Below are 14,475 nucleotides of genomic sequence, written 5' to 3'. Positions count from 1 at the left end.
ACTGTTCATTTTCATAGATAAGTATAGCATAATATTTAAGAGGGAATTCTGATACTGTCTGAATTTTAATTCCAGCTTTTTACTTACTAGCTGTATAATCTTGACTAAGTTATTTAACATCTGTCTGCCTCAGTTTTCTCATCTATAAAAGGGAGATAACTACTTCATAGTTTTGTTGTGAAGATTACATAAGTTAATACATATACTCCTTTGTTTTTTTACTTTTTATTTTAATTTTTTTTCTTCTTTTCCAAGTTAGAGAAGGGGAGATAGACAGACTTCCGCATGTGCCCTGACCAGGATCCACCCTGTCTGGGAGAGATGCTCTGCTTTTCTGGGTCCATGTTCGCAACCAGAGTTATTTTTAGCACCTGAGGTGGAAGCCCCACAGAGCCATCCTCAGTGTCTGGGGCTGATGCAGTGGAACCAATCAAGTCATGGCTGTGGGAGAGGGTGAGAGAGAGAGAAGGAGAGAAAAGGGGGGGTGGAAAAGTAGATGGTTGCTTCTCCTGTGTGCTCTGACTAGCAATCGACCCTGGGACATCCATGTGCCAGGCTGATGCTGTTCCACTGAGCCAACTGGCCAGGGCTGTTTTCATTTTTTTTTTTGTATCCTTCCAGAAAGTTCCAGTCAGTTTAATTATTTATTACTGACTCATTATAGTAAATATGTTCATTTTGATTAGCATTTCATTGTGGCTGTCATTTTTTTTCTTTTTTTAACTATTTTTTAAAGATTCTATTAATTTTAGAGAGAGGGGGAGTGAGAGAGAGAGGGAGCAAGATTCTAGTTGCTTTACTTAAGTTATTCATTGGTTGCTTCTCCTGTGAGCCTTGATGGGGCAAGCTGTGGTTTCGAACTGGCGACCTTAGCCTTCCAGGTTGACAGTCTACATACACACTGTGCCACCACAGATCAGGCTGTTTGCTGTCATTTTTCTTTTTAAAAAATGACCTCTGAGCCTGACCAGTTAGTTGGCCTGGGATGCAGAGGATCCAGGTTCAAAACCCCAGGTTCACTGGCTTGAAGCCTAAGGTTGCTGGCTTAAGCAGGGAGTCACTTGGGCTTGGCTGTAGCCCGCTGGTCAAGGCACATGTGAGAAAGCAATCAATGAACAACTAAGGTGCTGCACTGAAGAATTGATGCTTCTCATCTCTCTCCCTTCCTGTCTGTCTGTCTGTCTGTCTCTCTAAAAAAACAAAAAGACCCCTGAATGATTTTTTAAATGTGATCAAAGACAATTGAAAGACTTTTATCTAGACTTGACTTTCTCTAATTGTGTATATTTATATTTTTTTATTTCTTCTAGTGGGAAGTACCTTCTGTCTATAGTGGTGTTATCCTGGGAATCAAGGACAGTTTAACAAGGGATTTGGTGTACATTCTAATGGCCAAAGGTTTACACTGCAGTACTGTTATGGTGAGTAAAGTGTACATCAATTATTGGTTAAGAATATGCTTTATTAATTTTAGCATGAAAGGTAAAAAACAGAATCTGTTATATTTTCCTGATCTTAAAGTGATAATCTGGCCCTGGCCGGTTGGCTCAGCAGTAGAGCGTCGGCCTGGCGTGCGGGAGTCCCGGGTTCAATTCCCGGCCAGGGCACACAGGAGAAGCGCCCATCTGCTTCTCCACCCCTCTCCCTCTCCTTCCTCTCTGTCTCTCTCTTCCCCTCCCGCAGCGAGGCTCCATTGGAGCAAGGTTAGCCCGGGCGCTGAGGATGGCTCTGTGGCCTCTGCTTCAGGCACTAGAATGGCTCTGGTTGCGGCAGAGCAACGCCCTGGATGGGCAGAGCATCGCCTCCTGGTGGGCATGCCAGGTGGATCCCGGTCGGGCGCATGTGGGAGTCTGTCTGACTGCCTCCCCATTTCCAGCTTCAGAAAAATACAAAAAGGGGGAAAAAAAAAAGATTATCATATCCCTAAAAGAATACTTGAAAAGGTGTTTTGGTTGTTTTTTTTTTCCCTTTACCCTTGTATCTATACCAAACTGGTCTTGGACATAGGGAATCTGGTCTATTCCTTTTTTTAATATTTAGAGAACATGAAAAGTTATTTGTATCCTTTAGGATTCATTTAGTAAAGATTGTGTTCCAGACTATAAAAACAAAACAAAATCCCTTGAAATTATTTTTATAGCTTATTTTATATTAGGAGTTTGCAAATTTGAGACATAAGTGAGATTAAATGATATAAGTGTTCAACTGATAGTAAATTTGTTAGGGAGGTTGAAGATAGTAGTTGGAAGGTGAAAATCCTGTGCTGTACCTGAGGTTTAATAAGTTAGGTAGGTGAAGAGGTTGATGCCATGAAGAAAAGCTCAATGATAAAAAATAGGATGGTATACAAGTAGACTAAAAGCAGTATGCAAATACTCATTTGTTATGTGAATGTGAGACATGATGAGACTAAATGGGAGGTAAGAACCAGCCTGTAAAGACCCCTGTGAGCTTTGGTTAAGGTAAGGTAGTTGGTTTTCCTAGACTGATGTTCTTCCAGCTGGAAGTCTTTAAGATTTGAGACATCATAGTTTTAAAAGAAGCAGTTTCCAGCTTTTCAACTTCTCTTTCCTGAAATTGATCTGCCTGAAAATATTTATAGTTCACATATCATATTGTTTCTTCATTATCATTCTATTCCCTTTTTCATAATTGTCCCTTTCCAGCTTACTTAAAAATAGATGGGTAGGTGGAAAAGCCATACTCTAGCTTGATAGTAAGTTTTGAAACCAACTGCTGTAAGACCTCCAGTTTTGTTGACATTGTTGATAGGTTCTCAGAAACTGATTTTAAGTGAAACAACCTGTAATAAAACCAGTTTTATTATAGGCTAATTGTAGATATGAACAAGAGTTAAGGCCCAGGCCGGTTGGCTCAGTGGTAGAGCGTCAGCCCATTATGTGGATGTTCTGGGTTCGATATCTGATCAAGGCACACAGGAGAAGCGACCATCTGCATCTCCACCCCTCCCCTTCCCCCTTCTCTCTCTCTCTCTCTCTCTTTCTTTCTCTTCCTCTTCACCTCCTGCAGCTATGGCTTGATTGGTTTGAGCTCATCTGCCTGGGCACTGAGGATGGCTCTTTGGAGCCTCCACCTTAGGCACTAAAAATAGCTCTGGTTGTGAGCATGGCTCCAGATGGGCAGAGCATCAGCCCCAGATGGGGGTTGCTGGGTGGATCCCAGTCAGGGCTCATGTGGGAGTTTGTCACTGTATCTCCCATCCTCACTTGGAAAAGAAAAAAAAAAGTTAAGTTTTCTTATGGCATACGGTCACAAAATGATAACCAAACTTCTAAATAAAGACCCCAGACACTACTAATATTAAACATTGAAATAAATGTGAGCTATATATACATTTAATAAAGTTAATAAAAGCAAGTAAGACTGGCTTGTTCCAGTTCAGGATCATGGGTGGCCAAAGACTCCCTCAGGAGCTCAGAGCGTAAGGCGGGAACCAGACCTGGACAGGGTGCCCTTCCTTCCCAGGGTGTTCCTCACACCACCCTGTGTTTACTGAGCCTGGGACACTGGAGCCTTGCCAGTTACCTCTCGTGCACATTTTTGAGATAGGGAAGGAAACAAAGTACCAGAGAAAACCCACATAGACAGGGGGGAACACGCAGACTCCACACAGATAGTAGCCCCAGCTGGGAGTTATGCTTTTCCCCCTTCAACATTATAATGAAAAGACGTTATTTGAGGACCTCCTTTATTTCAAAATAATTTTGGCTATTTTAGGTCCTTTGCTTTTTCATACAAATTTTAGAATCATCTTTTCAGTGTCTTATTAAAAAAAGGCCTGCTGGATTTTGATTCAGAGTGAAATAAATCTGAATCTATAAATCAATTTGGGAATAACTGATAGCTGACAATGTTGAGTCTTTCAGTCTATGACCACAGTATATCTCTTTATTCATTTACCTCTTCAGCATTTTTTAATTTTTAGCACACAAATATTGCACATATTTTATTAGATTTATTTCTAAATGCCTATATGTTTTAAAATAGAAATAAAGTGTAATTCAATATTCAGAAACTCAGGATTTACATATACTTTAGCATCTTAAACTTTTAACTCCTTAAACTTGTCTTAGGAAAAAGTTAAACTTCTCAACTTAAAAATTTGTACAGGGAAGTGAATACTTTATGTAAACTGTTCTAAGAGGACAATGAGCAAAAACACTTTTGAAGGTAGTGCTAAACCAGTGATTCTCAAAGTACAGTCTCCGTGTCAACAGTTTTGGCAACATTTGGGAACTTGTAGAAATGCAAGTTGTTGGGTCCCATCTTAGATCTATGGAATTGGAATCGGAAACTGAGAACTGCTGTTCTAGATCAATAGTGCCCAAATGAAAATACCATGCAAACTAGATGTATAATTTATACTTTTCTAGTAGCCACATTTTTATTTTATTTATTTATTTTTTTTTTTTTTTTTTTTTTTTTTTTTTTTATTTTTTGCATTTTTCTGAAGCTGGAAACAGGGAGAGACAGTCAGACAGACTCCCGCATGCGCCCGACCGGGATCCACCCGGCACGCCCACCAGGGGCGACGCTCTGCCCACCAGGGGGCGATGCTCCGCCCATCCTGGGCGTCGCCATGTTGCGACCCTCCTGGGTGTCGCCATGTTGCGACCAGAGCCACTCTAGCGCCTGGGGCAGAGGCCACAGAGCCATCCCCAGCGCCCGGGCCATCCCCGCTCCAATGGAGCCCTGGCTGCGGGAGGGGAAGAGAGAGACAGAGAGGAAGGTGCGGCGGAGGGGTGGAGAAGCAAATGGGCGCTTCTCCTATGTGCCCTGGCCGGGAATCGAACCCGGGTCCTCCGCACGCTAGGCCGACGCTCTACCGCTGAGCCAACCGGCCAGGGCCACATTTTTAGAAGTACAAAAAAGGTGAAATTGATTTTATTAATGTATTTTAACCTAATAGATTTAAACTTGTCATCACAAAATACCAACAATATAAAAATTGATATATTTTGCTTTTTAAAAATATTGTTTTATTGTGCACTTACGTTTTCACTCAAAATCCTGTGTTTTATACTTACAGCACCTCCCAGTTTGGACTGGTCACAATCCAGCCACATAGCTAGTGGCTACTATGTTGCACAACAAAGCTCTAGACAGTTGTTTATGTGACTGAAAAGTTTATAATAGGGGGCATGTCTTAGGGAACTTTTCTCCTTCCACTCCTAAAATACCATTTACTGGGCTCAGAATATTCTGCAATATTCATATACATTTTTCTTCAAAAAAAAAAAAAGAAAGAAAAGACTGCAGAAAGTGTTGTCATTTTTTTTAATCATTTAAAAATTTTTTCAGTTAAATTGATATACATTATTATATTAGTTTCAGGTATACACCCCAGTGATTAGACATTGCGTAACTAAGTGATCATTCCAATAAATCTTGCACTCATCTGAAACCATACATAAGTTTTAGAATATTAATGACTGCCTACCTTGTGTGGTACTTTACATCCCCATGGCTATTCTGTAATCAAATTGTATTTAATTCCTTTGCTTTTTCATCTATTCCCCCAATACCCCCCCCCCCCCCCCAATCTGGCAACTCTCAGAATGTTCTCTGTATGTATGAGTCTGTTTCTGCTTTTCTTGTTCATTTATTTGTTTTTCTTTAGATTCAGTTGTGGTAAATATGTATTTATTGCCATTTTGCTCATATGTTTGATTTTCTTTTTCCTTCTTAAAGAACCTTTGACATTTTATATAATGCTGGTTTGGTGGTGATGAACTCCTTTAGCTTTTTCTTGTCTGGGAAGCTCTTTATCTGTCCTTCGATTCTAAATGACAGCTTTGTTGGGTAGAGTAATCTTGGTTTGTAGGTTCTTGCTTTTCATCACCTTGAATATTTCTTGCCACTCCCTTTTGACCTGCAAAGTTTCTGCTAAGAAGTCAGCTGTCAGTCTTATGGGCACTCCCTTGTAGGTTACAAATGGTTTTTCTCTTGCTGCTTTCTCTGTCTTCAGCCTTTTGCATTTTAATTATGATGTGTCTTGGTGTGGGCCTCTTGTTTGGGATTCTGCCCTTTCCAGACACGTATTTCTATTTCCTTCATCAAGTTAGGAACATTTTCTGTCATTTTTTTCCATTTGGTTTTCAATCCTTGCTCTCTCTTTTTTACCTTCTGGCATCCCCATGATGTGATAGTATTCTTGAAGTTATCCTAGAGGCTTCTTACACTATCTCCATTTTTAGGAGGGTTTTCTTTTTGCTGTTCTGATTGGGTGTTTTTGCTTCTCAGCTTCATCTGCTCTACTGTTGATTCCCTATAAAGTATTCTTCATTTTGGTTAGTGTTTACTTAATTTCTGACTGTTCCTTTTTTATGCTGTTGAAGTTCTCACTATGTTAATTGATCATCCTTATAAGCAGTGGTTTGAACTCTGCATCTAGTAGATTGCTTGTCTCCATTTTGTTTAGTTCTTTTTCTGGAGTTTTGTTCTGTCCTTTCGTTTGGGGCAGGTATTTTTCTCCTCATTTTGGCCACATTGCTGTGTGCACTTCTTTGTATTAGGTGGAGCTGCTAGTCTCCCAGGCTTGGTAGAGTGGTGTAATGTAGTAGTTTTCTGTGGGGTCCGCTGGAACAGCCTTTCCTGTCACCCAAGATGGGCGTCCGAGGTGTGCTCCCCTTGTGGGCTGTGTGTACTTTTCTGTTGTAGTTGAGCCTTGGTGGTTGTTGGCATGTTGTAGGAGGGTTTTACTCACAGGCCGATCACCTGCAAGGACTGGCTATGACTACCAGACTTCGGACCCTGGTGGAGGATCAGCTGTGCAAGCACCCATCCCACAGAGCTGGGCTTACTCAGTGGGGCTCTGGTGCCTGCTGAGGCTGCCCCTTTGGTGTGTTTCTTGTGGAGGTGGTTGGGTGGTGGTGCTTCAGCATGGTCTGAAACTGTCCACAGGGTGTACTGTTTCTAGAGGTGCAGGCTAAGGTCAGCCGCCGCCTGTGTTCTGCCCAGGGCCACCTGGCCTGAGCTACAAAGCCGTCTGCACTGGAACCCTGGGCTGGGTTTCTGGTGTTGGGCAGGGACCCCTCACTCATTGGGGGAACCCCTGCAGCTGAGATCCCTTCAGATTTTTGTCAGCCACATGCTGATGTGGGACCAGCTCATCCATTCCTCTTACCAGTCACCACATGGCTTTTTCTTTCATTCCCTAGTTAAAGAACTTCTGTTCAGGCGGATTTCAGGTGGTTTTCCATGGTGGTGGTTTTGTAGTTCAGTTGTCATTTGGTGTAGTTGTGGAAAGAGGCGAGTCCCACATTTCCCTATATCACCGTCCTGACTGGAAGTGTTATCTCCGTTTTTTAAGAGAGAAATTAGAGACTCCAAGATAACTAAATTGTCCAGGGTCACACAGCTAGTAAGTGGCACAGATGGTAGAAAGGACAGAAGCGAACATAGTAGAGAAATCTTTAAGATGTAAAATCTAGAATTGATAATTGATTGCTAACTCATTTGCTGTGGAAGGCAGGAGGGAGAAAGGATCGAGGATTATACTCCGGTGTCTCATTTGAGTGTCAAAGAACAGATGGGAGTCCCAACAAGTGATTGCGCAGAGAAAGACATTTTTGAAAGGCACATTATTAGTTCATTTTTACAGTGTTTACTTTGGGCCTACGATTAGACACATGAACCTGAAGGTTGGAGAGTGGTCTGGGCTGGAGATACAGATTTGGGAGTCATCAGAAATCATCTAGGGCGACTGTACAGAGCCTGGGGGTGCAGTATTGGGTCCAAGAAAGAGTGGTGTGATGGGTGTGAGGACCAGGTACACGTAGAGTCATAATGGGGAATGTCTGGAAAAGTTCAGGAAGGTAATTGGGAAGTGTTCAGTAGATTGGACAATTAGAAGATCTTTGTTTAATGAGCTGTTTCTTCATTATGATGGAGGATGGAAGGTAGAAGCCGCATTGTAGACCTGAAAGGCCTGTGGAGGGAGAGTAATGGGGAAGACTGTTCTGTGGGAAAATTAGGAGATGTGTAGGAAAGGGCTTGCATTGTAGTTGATTTGACTTATTTGATTCATTAGCCAAATGTAGATTAATAGTGTGTGCAAAGATTTTGAAATGTATAACTTCGTTGAAGAATTTAAGGTCTAATTCTGAATATCTAGGTGGATAGAGATGCATGCTATGCTTATCATGGAATTTTACACCTGTATAATATATACACAATATGTATAATTTATGTAAAAACTTTTGTTTTCTAATTTATGTAAAACTTGTTTAGTGCCATGGTGTGTATTTTATATTGATTATTGGATGTTTTTAAAAAAATATAAAAAGTATTAGAATAAGTCAACAATACAGAGGTGATAAAGACTAAAAGAATTTAGCCTCATTCTCTGAGATAAAAGTCAGTCATTTAAATGAATATTTCTCATTGCTCTGTACTCGTACGTATTTTTTGACTCAAGGGCTGTTCTGTTATTTCTTTTTGTAGGACTTTTCCCATGCTAAACAGCTATTTGCTGCTTGTTTGGAGTTGGTAACAGAGTTCTCACCCAAACTTCGTCAGGTCATGCTGAATGAAATGCTGCTTTTGGATATTTATACACATGAAGCTGGAACAGGGCAATCAGGAGAGAGACCTCCTTCTGATCTTATTAGTAGGGTGCGAGGATATCTGGAAATGAGGCTTCCTGGTAAGACTTTCACAAAGCTACATTTCAGAAATTCATTACTCAAGTAATTGTGAGAAGAGTCTAAAAGAACATTGACTTTACTTTTTTTTTTTACCATATATAAAAAAGTTATTTCTCTCCTGAAACAATTCACATGTGGACTTCACATGAGACTACTGGGGAAAGTGTAGGAAACTATTTATTTTCTAATATTATTATAGCAGAGTACTACAGACAGATAATTTGAAACTACAGAAATTTATTCTCTCGGCCCTGGCCGGTTGGCTCAGCGGTAGAGCGTCGGCCTGGCGTGCGGGGGACCCAGGTTCGATTCCGGCCAGGGCACATAGGAGACGCGCCCATTTGCTTCTCCACCCTACCCCCTCCTTCCTCTCTGTCTCTCTCTTCCCCTCCCGTAGCCAGGGCTCCATTGGAGCAAAGGTGGCCCGGGCGCTGGGGATGGCTCCTTGGCCTCTGCCCCAGGCGCTAGAGTGGCTCTGGTCGCGGCAGAGCGACGCCCCGGAGGGGCAGAGCATCGCCCCCTGGTGGGCAGAGCATCCCGCCCCTGGTGGGTGTGCCAGGTGGATCCCAGTTGGGCGCATGTGGGAGTCTGTCTGACTGTCTCTCCCCATTTCCAGCTTCAGAAAAATACAAAAAAAAAAAAAAGAAATTTATTCTCTCATAATTTAAAGACTAAATGTCTGAAATAAAGTTGTCTGTTGGACCATACTCCTTTTGAAGGTTCTATACCTTCAAAAAGAGGCAAGGAAGCCTGACCAGGCAGTGGCGCAGTGGATAGAGCGTCGGACTGGGATGCGGAAGACCCAGGTTCGAGACCCCGAGGTCACCAGCTTGAGCGCGGGCTCATCTGGTTTGAGCAAAAGCTCACCAGCTTGAAACCAAGGTCGCTGGCTCCAGCAAGGGGTTACTTGGTCTGCTGAAGGCCCGCGGTCAAGGCACATATGAGAAAGCAATCAATGAACAACTAAGGTGTTGCAACGCACAATGAAAAACTAATAATTGATGCTTCTCATCTCTCTCCATTCCTGCCTGTCCCTGTCTATCCCTCACTCTGACTCACTCTCTGTCTCTGTAAAAAAAAAAAAAAAAAAAAAAAAAAGAGGCAAGGAAGAATACTTCTTTGCCTCTTCTTAGATCACTCCAGTCTTTGTCTCTCCCTTTTTTCCCTTTTTTTTTTTTTTGGTATTTTTTTTGGTATTTTTTTGAAGCTGGAAACGGGGAGAGACAGACAGACTCCCGCATGCGCCCGACCGGGATCCACCCGGCATGCCCACCAGGGGCGATGCTATGCCCACCAGGGGGCGATGCTCCGCCCCTCTGGGGCGTCACTCTGTTGCAACCAGAGCCACTCTAGCGCCTGGGGCAGAGGCCAAGGAGCCATCCTCAGCGCCCGGGCCATCTTTGCTCCAATGGAGCCTTGGCTGCGGGAGGGGAAGAGAGAGACAGAGAGGAAGGAGGGGGGGGGTGGAGAAGCAAATGGGCGCTTCTCCTATGTGCCCTGGCCGGGAATCAAACCCGGGTCCCCCACACGCCAGGCCGACGCTCTACCGCTGAGCCAACCAGCCAGGGCTCTTCCTTTTTTTATTTTATTTTTCATTTTTTCTTTTTCTTTATATGGCATTCGTGTGTGTGTGTGTGTGTGTGTGTGTGTGTGTGTGTGTGTATCCTTTCTTCTTATAAGGCACCAGTCACTGGATTTAGGCTGTGTAACCTTCCATTGGCAGACTGTTCAGCACTCAATGACATGCATGTATTTAGGATACTAATTACACTTTTGTCTTCATTTCTTCTTTAAGAAGATAATTCAAATTATATATTTTTATTTTGCTGTTTCTATGCTTTTTGTCATTTCCTGTCCTTTTTTGGAATAAGATGAGATACAAACAGATTAAATAGCCACAGGCACAGTCTTTAAAAAGATTGAAAAATATAGTTACCTAAGTTTAATATGTAGTTCTTTCTATTTAAAGTCATAACATTTGCTCTGTAGCATTCATTGGGGCTTCTTTTTTTTTTTTTTTTTTTTTTTGTATTTTTCCAAAGTGAGAAGCGGGGAGCAGCAGACAGACTCCTGCATGTGCCTGACCGGGATCTACCTGGCATGCCCACCAGGGGGCAATGCTCCACTGCAGTCGAAGCCATTGTATCACTTGAGGCGGAGGCCATGGAGTGTTCCTTAGCACGCAGGCCAACTTTGCTCCCATGGAGCTTTGGCTGTGGGAGGGGAAGAGAGAGTCAGAGAGAATAGAGAGAGGAAAGGATGGAGAAGCAGATGGGCGCTTCTTCTGTGTGCCCTGGCTGGGAATCAAACCCGGGACTTCCACATGCCGGGCTGATGCTCTACCGCTGAGCCAACCAACCAGGGCCGCCTTTTTGCTGCAGTACATTAAAACCTGAATATTCTATACCTTGAATTATAAAAATTCACAGCATATTTAATATTAAGGTTTTTAAAATAATTTGTCAAAGGAAATAATGTCCAAAACAGCTGTTTCTGGTACAGTAATATTTTTTGAAAGTATGAATGACTTGTCTCTTAAGAATATTTTTTACATTTTAATTAGAAAGAATTATTAAACATGCCATAGTAACTCAGATTTGTTACAGTTTTATTATATGATTTAGCTACTTATGTTCTCTAAAAGTATTAAAAGTTTATACCATACCATTTGTACTTAATTTCGTTTGTGTGTTCATTCTCTGCTGCTCATTTGAATGACAAATTCTCACAGCAGAGTGTGGAGCATCTAAATTGTTCTTAACTGCATACTTTTGTTGATTTATAGTGGGGATCATGGCAACCTATCGTTGGGAAACCATAAACTTTCTAGAGCAAAGTATGAAATGTTAGTATTTTTCTTTCTTTTTTTTTTAATGTTAGTATTTTTCTATTTTTCATCTGGAACTGTTGTTTTTAATATGTTTAACTCAGCCTTGGCTGGGGGCTCAGTGGAGCATCAGCCTGGCGTATGGATGTCCCAGGTTCAATTCCTGGTCAAGGCACACAAGGGAAGTGACCATCTGCTTCTCCCCCCTCCCTCTTCCCCCTCTTTTCCTCTTCTCCTGGAGCCAGTGACTTGATTGGTTTGAGCATTGGCCCCAGCACTGAGGATAGCTTGGTTGATCTGAGCATGTCAGCTTCAGGTACTAAAAATAGTAGGGTTGACTATCGAGCATCAACCCCAGACTAGGTTGCTGGGTGTATCGTGGTCCTGACACATGTGGGAGTCTGTCTGTCTCCCTTCCTCTCACTTAAAAAAAAAAAGTTTAACTGAAATCTGAGCAAATTTTTCTTTGTCTTATTTTAATGTTATGATAGTTCCAACTATTTTCTTCTTTGCTTTTTAGATATTCCTCTTCGTCAAGTTGTTGCGGAGGAGTGTGTTGCTTTTATGTTAAACTGGAAGGAAAATGAGTACCTTACTCTTCAAGTTCCTGCCTTTCTGCTTCAGAATAACCCATATGTAAAGGTAATTCATGTTTAATCTGAATAAAAGAATTATTAGAATAGAATAATTGTACTTTTTTTCCCATTTAGTTCTATACTACTTAGGGAACTTGTTCAATTTCTGTTTCCAGATTGGAGAAATGCTTGTTGTTTTGTAGTTAAAAGTATAGTTTCTGATAATTCAGGCACTTGAGTTTGACTTCTCTAATTTTTTAGGGGGAGGGGTGACAGACAGAGAGAGGGACAGACAGGGACAGACCGACAGGAAGGGAGAGAGATGAGAAGCATCAATTCTTTGTTGTGGCATCTTAGTTGTTCATTGATTGCTTTCTAATATGTGCCTTGACGGGGGGGGGGGGGGGGCTACAGCAGACCTAGTGACCCCTTGCTCAAACCAGTGACCTTGGGCTCAAGCTGGTGAGCTGTGCTCCCACCAGATGAGCCCGTGCTCAAGCTGGCGATCTTAGGGTTTCAAACCTGGGTCCTCTGTGTCCCCATCCGACACTCTTATCTACTGCACCACTGCCTGGTCAGGTGACTTCTCTAATATTTTTTAAAAGCCTATAGTTTAATGAGAATGGAAGCAAAAATTATGTAGTTAACAGATAAAGTTTTGGTATAATATTAAGCTAGTGAGAGGTGAGTCAGCTTTTCTTGCTTTGAATGATAAAATCAAACTTTAGTTTTAAGTTCTGGAATACACAGGTATACCTGGGTGTGAACTGGTGGTGCTGTAAGGGGTGTACTTCTACTCATTTTCCCTGTATAGCACCTCACCCTTCTTTGGAGTCTGTTTACTTCTCTAAGTTTGATTTGCCTGCTTCTTATTAGAGTACATGTTTGTTATGAGTAGTTATACCCAGGTAAAAGACAGAGTTCACTGAATTGATGGTAAGTTTGTTTATTCTTCTTTCTTAATTATCTTTTCTGTGCAACTGAAAATGCTTTGGGGTGAAGAAAACATCAAAAATAGAGACACTAGAGGTTTTCCCTGAGATTCTTTCTTTCATGTGTTGATATTATGTATACCCTGAAAAGAGAGTGAGTTTTTCTCCCTTTCTAGTTTTGTAGTTAAAAAAACAAAACATTTAGTGATGTAACAGTTTTTGGTGTACATTTGGTTATTCAGATTTCCTTTTTTTTTATTGTTTGTATTACATTTTTTTATTCTCTTCATTTTCCCTTATCTCATCTCTAGTACATAGTCCCTTGATTGGTTGGTCACTTGGGAATTCATGCAAGACTGGACCACATTTTTACTTTTATCTTTGGTTATTTGTTTCTTATTATTTCAGGTCCTTTAAAAAACTGAGCTCATTTCATTTCAACCCTTATTGATTTTTTTCCATCCTTTTTGTCTTTATAGTTGTTCATTAAAATTTATCATCATTCTTCTAAAATTAAATCATTCTTCTCTTTGGAAATTTAGACATTGGATTATATCTGTTTTTCTAGCGAACTTCTTGAGATACGTAGTTCCTAATATCTAGGGTTATTCCTAACCTTCTTTCTTAGTCTTGAGTAAACTCTCAAGTGAGAGAACTGTTTTGTTCCTGGTCATAATTTCCATTTAGAATTGTTGCCTGACCAGTGGTGGCAGAGTGGATAGAGCGTCGACCTGGGACACTTAAGGTCCCAGGTTTGAAACCCCAAGGTCACTCGCTTGAGCACAGGCTCATCTGGCTTGAGCGCAGAATTGCCGGCTTGAACATGAAATCAGTCGACATGATCCCCTGGTTGTTGGATTGAGCCCAAGGTCGCTGGCTTGAGCAAGGGGTCATTGGCTTGACTGGAGCCCCCGGTCAAGGCATGTATGAGAAGCAATCAGTAAACAACTAAAAGACGCAACTACAAATTGATGCTCCACATCTCTCTTCCTGTCTCTCTCTCTCACTAAAGAGACAAACAGAAAACAGAATGGTAGCTTATTGTTACTAAAGCAGCACAGTACCTTTTCTCTTCTCTTAGTGAATTCTGTGGAGCTGTGTGCCAGGAGAGATGGGCACATGCTTGAGGGCCTATAATGTGCAAGGGCACAGGATATTGTGCTGTAGGTTGTCTGACCTTGGGCTAGATTATCTCACTGCTTCCTTTGGGCCGTCTTCATCTGGCCCAGGAAGAGAAAGTATATGTGGTGATCTTGCTGAAAAGTCAATTCTCTGAGGTAGATCAACGTGTTATCTGGGTTAAGGTTTTGTGTGTTCTCTTCCCTATTTGGACCCTTGCTCTCTTGTTAATATCAAGAAAAAGGAGTCAGAAGTCTAGAGTAAGGGATTGAGTTTTCAAAATAATGTAGCACTTAATAAACTTAATTCAGTGTGTAGGAGAAAGTCTGGAAGGATATTAATAGTTATCTCTG

At 41.6% G+C, this 14,475-nt stretch overlaps 1 protein-coding gene across 4 annotated transcripts in view; it reads left to right on the top strand.

The window, feature by feature from the left end:
- Positions 1-14,475, top strand: part of INTS8 (integrator complex subunit 8) — a 66,109-nt gene that overhangs the window by 33,129 nt on the left and 18,505 nt on the right. For all 4 annotated transcript variants that reach the window (XM_066266028.1, XM_066266024.1, XM_066266027.1 and 1 more), the window contains exons 14-16: positions 1,311-1,421; positions 8,467-8,668; positions 12,017-12,138. In XM_066266028.1, the coding sequence (XP_066122125.1) occupies positions 1,311-1,421; positions 8,467-8,668; positions 12,017-12,138 (435 nt within the window). The remainder of the gene's footprint in view (positions 1-1,310; positions 1,422-8,466; positions 8,669-12,016; positions 12,139-14,475) is intronic.

The sequence above is a fragment of the Saccopteryx bilineata genome, chromosome 3, assembly GCF_036850765.1.
Source record: "Saccopteryx bilineata isolate mSacBil1 chromosome 3, mSacBil1_pri_phased_curated, whole genome shotgun sequence".
Classification (NCBI taxonomy): Eukaryota; Metazoa; Chordata; class Mammalia; order Chiroptera; family Emballonuridae; genus Saccopteryx; species Saccopteryx bilineata.
This window is presented reverse-complemented; position numbering and strand designations above follow the sequence as displayed.